Below are 15,925 nucleotides of genomic sequence, written 5' to 3'. Positions count from 1 at the left end.
ATGAAAACATAAGCAAGTAGCTTGAAGTTCACAAAAATACCAAACCCCACACCAAGCTGCTGTAGCCATCAAGTTTCGGACTTCATATCCTACCAATTTATACCTAAAACATTTCAATTATTCCTATTAGAAGAACAAATGGATAATTTAAGAAAAAGGCAGAAAAGCTATTTAGCTTAGGCCATTGATATATTAAAATTCTCATTAATTGTAGAAAATAATACAGTACTAACCCTCCCAATTGCTTTGATCGTCATGGCATAGATTGGTACTCTAACCCTCCCAAACACTTCGGCACAAACAATTACATCTATAGTATGACAACTATAAATTTAAAATGAATAGTAACATATTTTTATTTTGTACATCACATAGTACTTGTGGCAAAACAGTAGCTCACCTTAAGTCCACAAAAACAACCTACCAATAACATAAATTATTAACATTAAATATTAATGTTATTTTACTATTGTAAGGAATAACAAATAATTAATGGTTTAATAGAATTGAATGTTTATTTTAACATAAAATAAGGTAAAGTTTAACACATAGTTGCATCGAATATCGAATAATTCAAGACCAAGATAAAGTAGAAATTGGAAAAAATAGTTGATTATGAGTGTTCACATAATACTTGTGGCAAAATCCGCTCCTAGCTAAAGAACCAAGTTTTAGACTTACCATTGAAATTTTAGTGCAAGCATGTGCATTTTTTTTATTAGGAACCTTTTTATGCATATGAATAACTAAAAAACTAATTTCCTTATTATATGTTTTTTTTGTACTGCTAGTCACTAGAAACCTTATTTGAATCTAATTTAGTATGATTGAATTTTATTTTTCATGCATGCATGCTTTTTATTGAGTGAAACTTTTTTGTTCATATTAATCACTAAAAAAGAAATTTTTCTTGCGTGCATCAAAATGATTAATTTTTGATTGAATTTCTTTTGTTGCACATGCATGTGATCTATATTTAAAAATGAACAATCAAAATAATTGCATATTAATAGAAGTTAATATTTAATAAATATTAAATAGATATTAAATTTTAATATAATAGAAATAATCAAAGAAGTAATTAAAATAAATAAAAGTTAATATTTAATCAAAAGAATTGTATATAAAAATAACATGAATAATCAAAGAAATAATATGAAAAATGCAATACCAACTCAAAGACGAGGTTTTTTTTGTCTCAATTGCCATGACAATAAACATTTGTGTGTGAAGAAGAATAAATAAGCAATAAATTCTTATGTATGAAAAATATGGTGTGGGTTTGAAGGATTTTGAAAAGTTGTATTCCAAAAAAAAATAGGGGTTTGAAGGACTCCTATTGTCTATCCAAAATAAAAAAGAAACTTATTTTTTTCTTCCTTTGTATATGAAAAATATCGAAATTTGAAGGACTCCTATTGTCTATTCTTTGTATGTATTTTTTTGTGTTTTGCGCACATGTAGATTTGAAGGATTTTGAAGCACCATATTTTAAAAAAAAAAAAATCAAGATTTGAGGGACGTCATATTCCTTACCCTGACCCAAGACATTGTTGCCAAGCCTAGCCACCCCCATGCTGATCACTCCGGCTCTATCCTTATCCACTACCTCTAATCTTGGATCTCCTCCTCCTCCAACTTCATTAACCTCATCCATCCTCTCTCTCACCACTTCGGCCTCAATCCTCTCCTCTACATCTGCCAAAATCCCAATAATTCCACTACCTCTAACCCTAATCCTTCCTCTTCTCATCACCCCTTCCCATCCCTAATAAAGTTATTGTTTAATCCAAACAAATTGTATCTAAAAATAATAAAAATAATTAAAGAAAAATTCTAACTTCTTGCTCATGGGGTCTTTTTTTTTCTTTTTTGGGGGGTTTTCTATGATTTTTTCAATTTTTCCGGATTTTGGAGAGGAATCTGACTTTCTTTCTCCTATCTGCTATGAACCCTTCTCCCAACCTCTCGGTTCTTCTCACAACCTCTCACATAAAAACCAACAACTCGAGTCATTCCATTTTGTAGGCAACAACCGATACAGGCAAAAGGCAAAGAAGAATCTAGTAGCCTCTAATATAGAGGGAACATGGTGACCACAGTTCGACTTAATCCTTTTTTATTATTTTAAAAGCGATCCCTTCCGACTAATAGTATAAACTGTTCTTCTTGCTTTGACCTTACTTAATAGGGCAACATAAGGTACATCATAGACATGACTTAGTGGCAACAATAGAACACCTCTTAAAGAAAACTAATGTGATAAAATTAATAAAGCATTCTAGAAGAGCCTAATCTGCAAGAAAGCAAAGAAGTCATTGCTTAACATAATTAGGCAGAAAGAAGCATGTAGTATATAAAATTTGGGCTGCAGACCTATTCGCATGGGTCTTCTAATTTCTTCCCAAGAAGCTTAAACTGCGCCACTGGAGACAATGTTGCATCCCACATTCCACCATTGATATCGGCAACAAAATGTTTCAGGGCGATCCACTGTATTCAGTGAGACTTGGACCTCACTCTGCAATGTCTCAAGGTCTGGTGCAACTTTGCAGAATTGTAGACAATTCAAGTAAAAAGGGAAAGAAAAGAAAAGCAGTCTAAAGGATCCCTGGTAAATTAACTCCTGTCAATTTTTTAGCTCATAACCAGCATTTAAAAAGAAAAACATGTCAGATAAACAAAAGCATATGATTAATAAACCAATCAAAACAAATAGCCAAATTTGTCTATATGTGAATTCAAGAATATTTATAAATATAACCGCTATATTTATAAATATATATATATATATATATATATATATATATATATATATATATATATATATATATATATATATATATATATATATATATATATATATATATACACACATATATATACATACATGCGCGCGCAATGTAGCTTGTAACAAAAGGATTGTACAATTCACAAAAATTGATGTGATATAGGAAGAATATTCAAACCACAAAATGCCACGCCACAACCCAAATATGTTATGGAGCATTACCCTGTTAAAATCTCCCTGGCACCTAAACTATAGAAATTCTTACAACTCGGCTTGTGTTATGAAATCATATCCTTTGTTATAGGTTGGTGGAGAGAATTGGGATGTGGCTGCCCGAGCCAAGCTAAATGAAGTGGTGGCCGTCCCACTAGCAGACGACTACCTGGCCTTGCAGTTCCGGTCGATGACAAACTGGGACCGGGCCCTTAGCGAGGGACTGTGGGTGGTGGTGGGGCAATTCCTCGCCATGGCCCCTTGAGTCCCGAACTTCGAGCCTGGAGAGGATGCCGTGAAAACAGTGATGGTATGGCTTCACCTACCTTGCCTATCGTCGGAGTATTGGTTGACGTCGACTATCATCGACATCGCGGCCCGGGCAGGCCGACCGATTGCGGTGGATGGGGTCACTGAACAGCGATGGGCGATGGGGTTCGCTCGGGTGAAGGTGGCAGTCGACGCCACCGCACCCCCTATACCGGGGGTCATAATCCAGAAAAAGACGAAGGTGCGATGGCAGCCCTTCGTCTTCGAAAATGTGCCGGTCCTCTGCCCCCGGTGTGGGCGGATGGGTCACTTGGAGGCAGCATGCCGTCTTCCAATGACCAGCCGAACGGAGTAGGGTCAGCCCTCGGTGGTGGTGGACCTGGGGGGCGGGCCTGATCCGCCGCCTCTCGATGCCGGGGTGGAGGCCCAGGGGCCAGTTTATGGCCCTTGGATGGTGGCGACGCAATGGAGACCCCTGCCGCGGGAGAACCAATCGCCGCGGCTGAGCAAGACGATCGGGCCCAAACCAAGGCCTGAGTCGTCGTCGACTCGGCCGCCATCTCCGACAACTCGCTCGAAGACGATCGGGCCTGAACCAGGGCTTGAGTCATCCTTAGCCCGGCCGCCATCTCCGGCGGCTTGTCCGACCTCGCCGATGTCCCCGACGGACACTGACGGCTAGCAAAAGCCAGCGAAAGTCACGCGCCGCCGGTTGCTATTGAATGGTGGGGGGGACGGGCCGCACCCGAAACCCTTCGGCCCTCTCCAGGTTGACTCGGCCAATGAACCTAGCTTGGCCAAGTCGGGGGACCCAGGGCCAAGAAAGGGATGTGAGCCGGGAGTGAATCCGGACCCCTTGCTGGCTGACCCGGGGCCTAGCAGGATGAGCGAGGCCCGCGTCCAAATGAACAAGCAGCCCCGGTCGCCCGCAAGCCTCGGTCCGCTACAGGGCCCAGGCAAGGCGGCCTAGCCGGCTACAACTGGGCCGGCCCAGCGCGCCCGACCCTACAGGGCTCGGCGCGGGGCACGTGGGCCAGCGGGTGCGGCCCAAGGCGCGCCGCACACCATGGTCAAGCCGCGCGCTCGGGGAGCGCATGCTATGCAGGCCCAGCCGGGGCCGTGGGGTAGAATCGCAACAGGGCCGCGGGCCCTGGTTGCGCGGGGCCAGGCCTAGCCACTGGCCCTGGCTGCGCCCCAAGAGCCAGGCCCGTGAGCCCAGGCTGTGGTGGGCGCACAGGCCCAGGCCATGGTGGGCCCACAAGCCCAGTCAGCCTCGGGCTTGGGGACCTAGGCCGAGCGGGACTTGCAGGCCTAGGGAGAGTCGATCCTAGACCCCGAGGCGCTAGCGGGGCCTTTCCAGTATAGCCCACCTTATCAGGGATTGGATTCGAGGCTGGGAACCCCCTGCTTGCGGACCAGATCTTCCTCATGCGGGGCATGTTGGGTGAGCTGCGGCCATGGGACGTACATGAGGGCCTCTCCAGATGGGGTCTTCCAGTTCGGTTGTCTGACCCCAACCTTGGGTGAGCAGTTGGAGGCTGCCCTCGGTGGGTGTGAGGTCGGGGGCCACCCTGTGCCGCACTTGGAGGGGAGTCTGGCCGAGCCACTGATGCCACGAGAGGGTGCGCTAGGGGTGCAGCTAGTAGGGGCACTCTGTGAGGGAGTCACGCACGCGGGAGGCAATGGCGACTGCTCTATGGGCAGAGCTATGGCTGGTAGGGCAGATGGGGATCACCCATCTATCGTGTAACGCACCAGGGCGGCAGTCATGTGTGTCGCATCCGATGCATGCGATGAGGACCAGCAGCAAGGCGGCCTTGGCCGCGAGTTTGAGGCAGCTCCCCTGGCCCAGGGGGAGGATGATTTTGAGGCCGACTATGTAGATTATGATTTATGAAGATTCTAGCTTAGAATTGCAAGGGGGCGGCCAAGCCATCTTTCATGTCTTTCTTTAAGCGGCTAGTGCAGGTCCACTATCCGGAGATCTGTCTTTCTTTAAGAGACGAGTTGTTTTTTAAGAGTGTTAGTTAACCATATATGATGCTTTAATTCTCCATCTCATGCAAAGAAAATATGAAAAAAATGATTTTGGAGGAAAGGCCCCACTATAATCTTCGCAAGTCCAGCTTCTATTGCCTTTACCTTTTTTTTTGTATATTCTTGTGATATATTAAATAAGATACAGATTGCGATGCAATTAGGAGATATTTTCCTTTTATGGATAGAAGTAATCTCCGTGCAATCCTTTCAAATCTTATATGAAATATGTCAATGTAGATGGTATATGTAAATCTCTTCATATAAGTTGTGTAGATTTATTTTATATGGAATATCTAAATCTTGTCGAGCCGAATCTACATCATCATCGAACCATTGCTTTTTTGTTTTAGTGATTTAAGTTTTTGGTCAATTGGTTATTTAACATAGTATCAAAATTTAAATTTACTGGAATCCCATCTATACTAGTTATTTATTAGTACCTGAAGTTATCTAACTTACGCAATAGCTTTTTCATTGATTACCTTTTTCCCAATAGCTTGAGCTTTGATCACTCCACGCTAACTATTTTTTTTATCTCAATTATTGCGTTGACTCATTTTAATTGTTATCATCTCTCCACATGCATGGTATGGGTTGCAAGTAAAGGGTGTTGAATTTAATATATACCGTTGATCCTTTTCCTAAATATTGAAGTTTTTGAAGCCAATTAGTTATTCAACAAATGTAGCTTTTTATGCCTATAAAGGCTCTCCTTCTATCAACGGGATAGGCGTGTTGCATCTATTATACATCTGCATTATGCTGTATGGGATATTGCTGTATATCATCAGTAAACATTCTCTCATAGAGATAAAATTGATATTTCAACCCTTATCATCTAAATTGATACAAGCTAATATATTTCGGGGTACTACATTATTAACATATGGATTCAAATTCCCTACTCAATGTTTGCAATTCTAAATTAATTCTGATAGTCAAAATTAAATTATTTTTAAAAACAACAGCTAATCCTGAATTTTGGTCAAAGAGTGGCCATGATCTTGAAATATCCTGCATAAAGCATAGGGATGGCTTGTCTCAATGTCAATAAAGCCCAACATCACGGGCTCGTTTGGTTCGCAGGAAAAAAAAGGGAAAAAATATGGTCAACGAGAAAGTAATGAGATGCCTCTTGTTTGGTTGTAGTTTTTAAAGGAGATAGATGAGAAAGTTGTATTCCTATGGAAATATGATTTCCACATTTTATGAGAAAGTCTTTCCTATAATAAACATGGAATAGTTACTTTTCCATGAGGCGGAAACCACTCCATTTTTATTTTTTTTCAAAAAGGCCCTTCAGCATTAAAGAGTCATTAAAGACTTAATTTTTATTAAAGGTATAATAGGAATTATAAATAACTTTCTCAGAAAAATGGGTGGTCAACCAAACATAAGCACTCTGAAAATCTGTTACTTTCTTATGGTCAACCAAACATGCCAAAAGTACTTTTTCAGGCATCTTTTTTCTGAAAATTTGCGTCTCAGGAATCATATTCTTATGAGGAAAAATGCTTTCCGCGAACCAAACGAGCCTCACAAGCTTTGAAAACCTCCGGTGAATGTGAGAAATATTGGGATAAAGTATTCTTGTTCGTCCCTACCAGGCCTAGCAGTGCGCTTCTACCAAACAATGAGAATGACCATTGGTAGCTGCTCTAAGTCTTTGGAACGAAGTTTGAATAGACTCATGGCCTAACAGCAAATCATAATTCAACTAACGGCGTTGGTGAGCACGTCTTTGAAGCGTACATTTGTGTAGAATATAAAAGAGGAAATTCAACATCAAGCACCAGTGGTCTAGTGGTAGAATAGTACCCTGCCACGGTACAGACCCGGGTTCGATTCCCGGCTGGTGCACTGGCTCTGTTTTTTTTTTTTTTATTTCTCCCCCTCTTTTTCTTTTGGTGCGTATGCAATTTTCGGAGCATATTCTTGTCTCCTTCCGCCTTCAATATATGAAAGTCCTGGTCCTTTTGGTAATTTCCTTTCATAATATATCCATCATCAAATCTAATTCTAAACAAATCCTACTTGCGATCTCTTTCCTTGATCCACATCAGGCCGTAAATTTCTACTCCTAGCCAGGTCAGTCTTTGTGTTCTCTCCCTTCTCTCTCAATCCATCTTTTCTACCAGAAGGATCCAATCTTTTTCAATTTCTACTTCCAGAACCTGACGAAAGGTAATTAATAGCCAAAGAGAGAATAGAATTGAAGGGTCTCCTCACCGACCTTCCTCTTCCTCCAAAATCCAACACCAACCCAAACCGAGGCAGCAGCGGCCACAGCGGCGATCTTTTGATCCCTTCCGAACAGCCGTCCGATGGAAGAACAGCATCAAGCCGCCGCGGGGAAAGAGACCGAAGAGGCCGAAGCTGTCGAACTCGTCCTGTTCCAAGTCAACGAGTGCTACGTCTATTTGGTTCCCACTCTTTCCCTAATCCCATCACCGATTCTTCCATATTCTTATTGTCTTCCCAGTAGAAATCATCCCCTCTGTTGAAAATTTCAATTCCACTTCTTGATTCATTGGGTCTTATATATGATTGGTTTTGAACAGATACCTCCGAGGAAGAGCGCAGCTTCCTACAGGTTTTGCTTCCACTAATTCATCACCGTTTTCTCGAATTTAATTTCTTGAATTGTAGTTATTTCTCGATGATTAGGTTGCAACAAAGATACAATCTTGAAGAATCTGGGAGTTGGGTGAGACCATTATTTGAGAAATTAGGGTTTTGGATAGATGGATTTTGACCCGATTATTAATGCTTCTTTGGAATTTATGGAATGAACTGCTCAACTCGAGACGAGATATGGAATCTTTTATGTGATATATTGATACTGACGATTCAAAGATGAATATACGATTTCCTTCCATGTAGTTAAATTTCGTGCAGGGCCGGCCCGCCTCGGTCGCCTAAGGCCTCGGGCCAATGGAAGGCCTCCGGGAGGCTGACCAAAAGGAAGCAAAGGCCCCATATAAAACGGGAACAGGAGCTGGCTACGAGTCTTCCCCCCTTGATGGAAGGGAGGTGGAGAGTTTCCTGGCCTGTAGTGGGGCAATTTGAGAAGTTGGGGACAGTAGTTTTGTTTTGGGTGGAGACTGGAGAGAGAGAGAGAGAGAGGAGGGATTTGGTTGGCTTGATCCACGTCTGAAGCCACTCTTTATCTTTCATCCCTTCTCTTTTTTGGTTTTGGTCTTGGTTTTCCTTCCCTCACATTACTCCTGATCCAGCTGGGCCATCAGGAAGAAAGATAGAGGGATTGGAGATGGACTTCTTGGAGGGTAGAGAAAGAAAAGGAGGGAGGGGTGTTGAATGGCTGCTGTGCTGTAATGTTGCAGTGGCTGCTTGGGTACTCACTTGAAGGGGAGATGGTGGGATGGGACTTTTATTAATTGGATGGAGTGAATTTCCCATAATGCCCCTACTTTCTCTTATAGAGAGGTCCCTTTCGGGACAAATTCTTTTCTTTACCTTGACCATGAAGTGCCATGGGATGACCTTTTCCTATTCTGCTCTTGCTTGACATGGTAAACAGTATTGCCAAGCATTATCCCAGTTATTTAATCAGTTTCATGGCCCTTCTTTTAGGACAATTACTTTTCTGTGCTTCCATTCAAGAATTATATTAAATTGAAAAGGCTTCTTGTCTATCTTTGTTAGATTTATGTATCCTTGTTGAAATAGTGTACTTGATAGCTATCTATTTTCATATCATTTTTTTAAGTATTTTATACTTATTAAAAAAATTTATTATTAAAAAAAGAGGCCTCATTCATTAGATTCGCCTTAGGCCCCCAAATGTATTAGGCCGCCCCTGATTTCGTGCTGCATCCTTCATGCTTGGAAAGTCTTAATTAGCCATGATTCTGAACCATACAACGTTACAAGCTCTAGCACTTTCTTAGGGAATTCGGCTTCAATCTTAGATCAATTCTTATATACTGTAATTCCACTATATCTCAAAACAACTTCGTAGGATTTCCATTGATTGCCGGTTGAAATAACGTATCACGAGGGACTGGTAATGCAACTGCAACTGTTTCGGAAACCTCTTTTGATTGTTTGATTAATAAGCTATCATATACTTAAAAATAAATTTAATTCCCTTTTTGGATAAGCATATTGGGTGGGGTACCTGAATTCCATGGGTAGCAAATTGTTGTTGATATCCTGTTTTCGACAATGCTTTGTTTTCAGAAGAAGATTCTGAAATTCTAGTAGCACTATGCTAAGCTCTTTTCAAATTGTAAAAAGGTAAATGTGTGAATGCCGTCCTGGCATGAGGATCAAGATGGTCTGCACAGCTGATATTGATAGCGTTTATCTTAGCTTTGCATTGAACTAGAAAATATTGGCAATAGTGGTTGCTGAACATTTCTTTTGCTATGTTTAAAAATGGGTTTTCTGTCTTTGATTTAAATGTGCTGACGCTCCATGGAAGCTTCAGTCTGTTTTGATCTCTTTGTGCACACCTAAATACATTCTCATTTAAGATATATTCACATTAAATGATTTTGCTGACAATAAAATCCTTTAGCTGAGCGAATCTGAAACATGATGTTGCTGTTTAGGGCTGATGAGTGGAATGTGAACAAATGGAACTGGGAAGGGGCGCTAAAAGTTGTTAGCAAGGGGGAGGAGTGTATTATTAGACTGGAAGACAAGACTACAGGTGCAGGTGTCTTTTTAGTTAGTATGTAGAATCAAAAAGAAGGGAATATTCTTTGATGTTGCTCATAGTTCTTATTTTAACTGGTCATCTGAAACTTTTAACTCAGGAGAACTTTATGCTAGAGCATTTCTGAGAGAGGGTGAGCCACATCCAGTGGAGCCTGTAATTGACAGCAGCAGGTTCATTATTTTATCTTTCTGTTTGTTCTAATAAATTCTTGTAACCAGTTTCAGATTCCATTTGGTTTAAATATTTGGATGATACAAGCTATGCTCTCTGAGTTATTGCACAGACAATACATGAACAATTATTTTTATCTGCAATTGAACTTTTTTGTCACTAAATCATCGTTCATTGTTTCTCCAGATACTTTGTGCTTCGAGTTGAAGAAGATATAGGTAAGTTTCTTGTCCTTCCCTTGGATGCTAAAATATTTAGTTCACTTTACAAGGTTCTTGTTAAATTTCCTTTCAAGTTTTAGGCATATAATTGGTGCAAAAGCACAATTCTAGGTTGAGCCAGTGAAAACTGTACATTTGCAATGATAGAAAATAAAGTGATGGAAAAAGGAATCAAGGTTGTACAGAATGAGTATAACCCAGTAATCTGTAAATGAGTTAGATATTGAGAAACCCCCTGTGACATGTATTTAAGAGATCTGGATGGACTTGTTGCCCAAGATAACAATTCGAGAGAGGGGGGGGGGGGGGTGAATTGGGTTTTCTAAATTTTTAGGACCTTAATTAAGTTGATAGATGGGTGAATTGTTTTGGCTTGTGTTAAAGTATATAAGTGCAGTAGAAGCAAAATAAACACAACGCAAACACAAAAGAGCTATAGTGGTTCGGTGCACCCCAAGGCACCTACGTCCACTTTCCAAGCGTCTCCTTAGAAATTCACTATAATTCCTCGGATTACAGTTGGATTGTTTTACCGGGCTCACAATCCAAAAACCCTACAATTGGTTTTACGGGATCACCAATTAAACTTAACTATTGGTTTTACGGGCTCACCAACAACCTACACCGTTGGTTTTACGGGCTCACAAAGAAAAAGTAATACAATTATGCACTTAAAGAAGAGGTAAGAGAATAGTTATTGCTTTGTAGATTGCTCTTCTCTTCTTTGCCAATGTTCCTTCACTCCTCAAGGGGTTGGTAGAGCTCTTGAAGATACTTGAAGACTGCCCAACCACCTTGTTTCAGAATTTGAATGAAGCAAATAAATGAAGAACACTTAGGCTATTTTTTCTCTTGAATGCACTCTTGATTTTTGCAAAAGATTCTTTTCTCTGATAAATAGTGTCTCTTAAATACTTTTCCAACTTCAAATGATTACTCCCCAGTTGCTGGAATGGAGAAACTAGCCGTTTCTAGCCGTTGGAGCACTAAAAAGTACATCTGCAGAACTAGTCGTTATGCTGTCAGTCGTGCTGGGGTCGACCCGAGCAAATCTGGGGTCGGCTCGAGTTATTGTTCTATAGGCTGGGGTCGACTCCACCTTGGCTGGGGTCGACTCCACCTTGGCTGGAGTCGACTTGAACTTGGCTGGGGTCGGCCCTCTCAGAAAATTCAGAGACTTGTTTTTCTGATGTTTCAAGCTGGGTCGACTCGACCTTGACTGGGGTCGACTCCAAGCATCTTGGGGTCGGCTCTAACACTAAATCCAGAGGGTTGTTTTCTTGTGAAACTTGTTGGGGTCGACTCAAGCTTCAATGCTGATTTTTGGGGTCGACCCGAACCTTGTGCCAAGCGTGCCAAATGTGCCAGGGTCGACTCCAATTCGTCTGGGCTCGACTCCAACTCTGTGCCAAGTGTTCAATAGTGTGCCATAGCATGCCAAAGCGTGCCAATTGTATCAGAGTCGACTCCAAACTTCCTGGGGTCGACTCTAATCCTGATTTTCTACATCTTAAGGTTAGTTCAGCTCATTAAATCAATAAATAGATATTCAAATGAATTTAGGATGAATGGCACATACAAGTTTCATCTCTTTGATTAGTAAAAAGACAGAATTGCCCCTTATCAAGAAAACTTCACTCTCAATTTTGTCAAACTGAAAATTAGATTTTTTCCCAAGTTCTTCTAAAAGATTTATCCTAAGATGAGTTCTTGAGAGTCCTTTTTAAACGTAGTAGAAGAGTGCATCATGGATGTATTGAGTATGTATCGCTTCTTTCTTCCTTGAGTGTTTATGTAATTAATCACTTGAGTTAATGGCATTAACACTTCCATATGGCCTTAATGGCTTTGTAAACATCAAAATAACATTAAGATTCTCAAAGTTGGTAGCGGAATGTAGAGAACTTTTTTTAAGGAATCTTTTTAAAGTTAACTCCAAATATATTTAATACAGCTTATGAAGTGTAATTTATAAGAGCATTAAAATTTGTGGAACATGTCCCATGATCTGACATTTAATTTGAATTCAGATGCATTTTGAGAAACCGTTAAAACCTGCTAGTTTTGATTTATGTTTTCTTTATAAAGATATTGCTAAACTGAAGTTTTGTGGAGACATTATTACAAATCCAAAATAATGCCAATTGTCTATTGGAATTTTATAAATCATTGCTAGGTGAGATGTGCTTGCTTTATATTTGATCTATTCATAGTGCTGCCATTGATATCATGTCACTTACTTTGGTGTTATTGCTGAAATAATTGAGATAATCAGTGCTTTTTCTTAACCCAATAGTGCCATAGCCTTCATTAGCTTTTATGCAACACTGACCTATTCCTTTGGCGAGCATTTAATTTTTGTATGAATTTATCAAATTTCGTGGATGTGATCACAAACACAAAATTAATAATTTGAAACATAAAAAACCTGCAGATGGTCGCCGACGGCATGCTTTCATTGGTTTGGGTTTCCGAGAAAGGCCGGAAGCTTATGACTTTCAAGCTGCTCTCTATGACCATATGAAGTATCCTTATGTTTATTCCACCTGTCTATGTGGCTTAGAAATTAAAAGAAAACATTTTTCATCCAGGCATCCAAAAAAAATTGGGCCTTGAGCTTTGGCTTTCTGTAGGGATGGATACTTTCAACAGTCCATTTCATTGAATGTTTGCTCCTTTACAATCTCAAAGATATTTAAACAAAAAGAAAACAGCTGAAGAGATGGAACAGCATTATCAGACTACATCATCAGTTGATTATAGTCTAAAAGAAGGCGAAACTCTGGTGCTCCAAATAAAAAATGTAAGTTTCCTTTGCCGAAGTTGTTCTGACATATTACTTTGAGAACAAGCCCATGGCCAGTGTTCTTATTGATATCAGGATGATACAGTGCTGGTGCAGGTTTGTATTACATCTTTCACCATACATTTTATGTATTATACATACGCCTCTGCTGGTTCTTGTTAGATTTAATATAAGGAATTGCGTAATAAAAGAATCATTAACTTGAAAACTAAGAATTATCATTCAAAACCTATTAATATCATTTAGAAACATTGGTCAAAATATACAACCAGTGCAGAATCATCTCTTATTATATATAATGGTAACTCTAAAGCATCTGTCATCCATTGGTTGGACATTCCATGGTATGCTCATGTGAAAAGCATGTGGAAAGAATATATAGTCTTTTTCAACCTAATCTCTTTTTTAGAGTCCCAACACTAAATCCATTTTCGAGAGAAACACGACTTAATCTATTCTAACCAATCTCTTTCTTAGAGTCCCAATGCAGAAGCCTATTGAGTGTTCCTTGAAATAGTTGCTAAATGAATATCCCTAATCGCTATGGTGGTTTGAAAATATCAGATCTCGATGCCCTTGTCTTTCTCTCTTACTCTCTTAAAAGATTTGTATTTTTGAGAATATATACAGAAAAGGAAAACTATTCACAGCTGCTCACATGCATTGTGTGCGCCAATGTCTAGTCAATATATATGCATAGAGTGAGTACCACGGTTAATAATTTACACGGATGCTGTAGACCATAGCCATGACCAATTACCACTGCCCTAACTAATTAGGATTGGCTTTTGTGGATCCAGTAGGGTGACTTTTTTTTCAACTGAACTTTTATTATTTTTGCTAATCAGTTCCATTTAATGATATCATGCGCATTCCTGTTTCACAATGCTGAGTTCCTTCTTACTTGAGCCCTAGACTAAGGTTGAACATGCCCTTACTGGTCTCAATCTGTTAGATCGCTCTATTTTCAGTTGATACAAATCGAAGTTCCCCTGTTTCACATTTTGCATGCTGTATGACCATAGCCATGACCAATTATCAGTTGCCCTAACTAATTGGGATTGGCTTTTGTGGATCTCATAAGGCGACGTTTTTCAACTGAATTTTTATTAGTTTCCACTAATCATTTCCATTTAATGATATCATGCACAGCCCCCTGTTTCACAAAGCTGAGCTCCTTCGCACTTGGGTCCTAGATTTTAGTTGAACATGCCCTTAGTGGCGTATCTTTTATCGAGTCCTTTTGTTCTGGACTTACCACATTATCCCCACCATGTTCATCCATGAAGCAGTCACCAGGTGCATGGTCTTTCCATTTGCCCAATTTTAAATCTATACAACTTTGCAAGCTTTTTTATGTCATCAAAATTTTCCTTAGAGTGCATTTTTCATAGATATTAACCCCATACACACCTCATTCCATTCACCTTGATCCTATCTATTACATATTTCGTCAGGGAGATCTCCATTCTTCCATGCAATAGTTTTGATATGGAAAAGGAAGAACATCAAATTAGACTATTACTTACTAGATTAAGTCATTCTCATTCCCATTTTCATAACCATTTTCATTACAATTTTCATTCAGATAGCATTTGGCATATGTTGCTTAATGTACATTGACTTTTTAACCCTGTTCCGATATAGTACCACTTCTCATAATAAGCACTATACCAGTTGTGGCTAGAAATGCGTGATGTAGCCAGTGCTACTACATAAGCTGATGCATTTATAAAGTACTAGTTAAACATAGACCATGCTTTGTAGATGGACTGAGTATTTGTTTGTTTCTAAATAATACTGATGCAGTTTAAATGGCATGAAGTTTGGCTCCCATTACATGTCTATATTTTTCAATCTTATTGCATTCTCTTGTACATTGACATCCTTACGGGCAAATTTAGCTGGTCAATTTGTGGGACTAATCCTTCTTTATGCCGCAGAAAGGAGGCCACCGAGGAAAGCCTGCATCTGTTGAGCAAGGCCTCAGCAATCTCTCATTAAATGAGAAGGCAGCCAACAAAGAGGTTCCAATGTGCCTGAAACCTCCTCCTCCCCCGCCTGGACCCCTTTCTCCTGTTTCTCCCGTCGGTCGCCCTCAGAGATCATCAACCAGCGATGCCAGTGTACATTCTAAATTCGAATTTCCATCTGATTCCGAAGAATCATCTTCTACCACAGAAAAGAGTGCTGAGGATTTCCCAGAAGATGACTTTGGGGATTTTCAGGCAGCTGTCTGAATTTTTTATATTCCCTTCCTTTTTGCTGATATGCCTACACCATCTTCTTTTTCAATTTGCTATGTTGGTTAATGCGCAAAAAGTTATATGACACTACAATCCGTTTTTGGCCATTTTAGATATATGTGCCATGGTTTGCTATGAGAATTATTAATCTATTCATAATTTTTCTTTCTTCATAAAGAAGATTAGGGACGCCAGCTGTTTAAAATTGCTATGTCTGTTTGGATGCAAAGTGGAGTCATCAGTCGTATGCCCAGGTTTCAGAGTTCGGCTTAGGGTTGTAGTTTTGTCAGGAAGGTGTATATGGGCAATAACATCATGTATGTAGTTTGTCTCGGTTTGTCTTGCGTTTGTGCCATCCATCGATTTGAAACGCGGATGAACCGTGTGCTCGGTGCATAAGCCTGAGGACTCGTTAAGAGGGGGTGAAAAAATATGGCTAATCAAAAACATAAAAAATATCTCATATTTAGTTTTAAAAAA

General features: G+C 40.0%; 1 protein-coding gene and 1 non-coding gene across 3 annotated transcripts; both read left to right on the top strand.

The window, feature by feature from the left end:
• Positions 1-7,103: 7,103 nt before the first annotated feature.
• TRNAG-GCC (transfer RNA glycine (anticodon GCC)) lies at positions 7,104-7,174 on the top strand. The gene has a single exon. It is a non-coding gene; the product is annotated as a tRNA-Gly (tRNA).
• A 122-nt stretch (positions 7,175-7,296) lies between these two features.
• Positions 7,297-15,625, top strand: LOC103695943 (Adaptin ear-binding coat-associated protein 1 NECAP-1). 2 transcript variants are annotated; one of them, XM_039117923.3, is made up of 9 exons: positions 7,297-7,402; positions 7,486-7,737; positions 7,876-7,907; positions 9,892-9,992; positions 10,099-10,171; positions 10,359-10,390; positions 12,828-12,918; positions 13,085-13,196; positions 15,143-15,625. In XM_039117923.3, the coding sequence occupies exons 2-9, from the start codon at positions 7,639-7,641 to the stop codon at positions 15,437-15,439; spliced, it is 837 nt and encodes a 278-aa protein (XP_038973851.1). In that variant the 5' UTR covers positions 7,297-7,402; positions 7,486-7,638; the 3' UTR covers positions 15,440-15,625. The 2 variants fall into 2 exon arrangements, with proteins under 2 accessions (XP_038973851.1, XP_089782550.1); XM_089926424.1 differs by lacking the exon at positions 7,297-7,402 and having other exon boundaries at positions 7,420-7,737.
• Positions 15,626-15,925: the final 300 nt, after the last annotated feature.

The sequence above is a fragment of the Phoenix dactylifera genome, chromosome 1 (assembly GCF_051530095.1).
Source record: "Phoenix dactylifera cultivar Ajwa chromosome 1, Ajwa_hap1_PhDact_Kaust_v1.1, whole genome shotgun sequence".
Taxonomy (NCBI): domain Eukaryota; kingdom Viridiplantae; phylum Streptophyta; class Magnoliopsida; order Arecales; family Arecaceae; genus Phoenix; species Phoenix dactylifera.
This window is presented reverse-complemented; position numbering and strand designations above follow the sequence as displayed.

What these genes read in the sequence shown, in the direction of transcription:
- LOC103695943 (XM_039117923.3), top strand. Translation starts at nt 7,639, where the DNA reads ATGGAAGAACAGCATCAAGCCGCCGCGGGGAAAGAGACCGAAGAGGCC. An exon ending in CCTGTAATTGACAGCAGCAG is followed by an intron (nt 10,172 to 10,358) that starts GTTCATTATTTT and finishes TTGTTTCTCCAG; the next exon opens with ATACTTTGTGCTTCGAGTTG. An exon ending in GCTCTCTATGACCATATGAA is followed by an intron (nt 12,919 to 13,084) that starts GTATCCTTATGT and finishes ACAATCTCAAAG; the next exon opens with ATATTTAAACAAAAAGAAAA.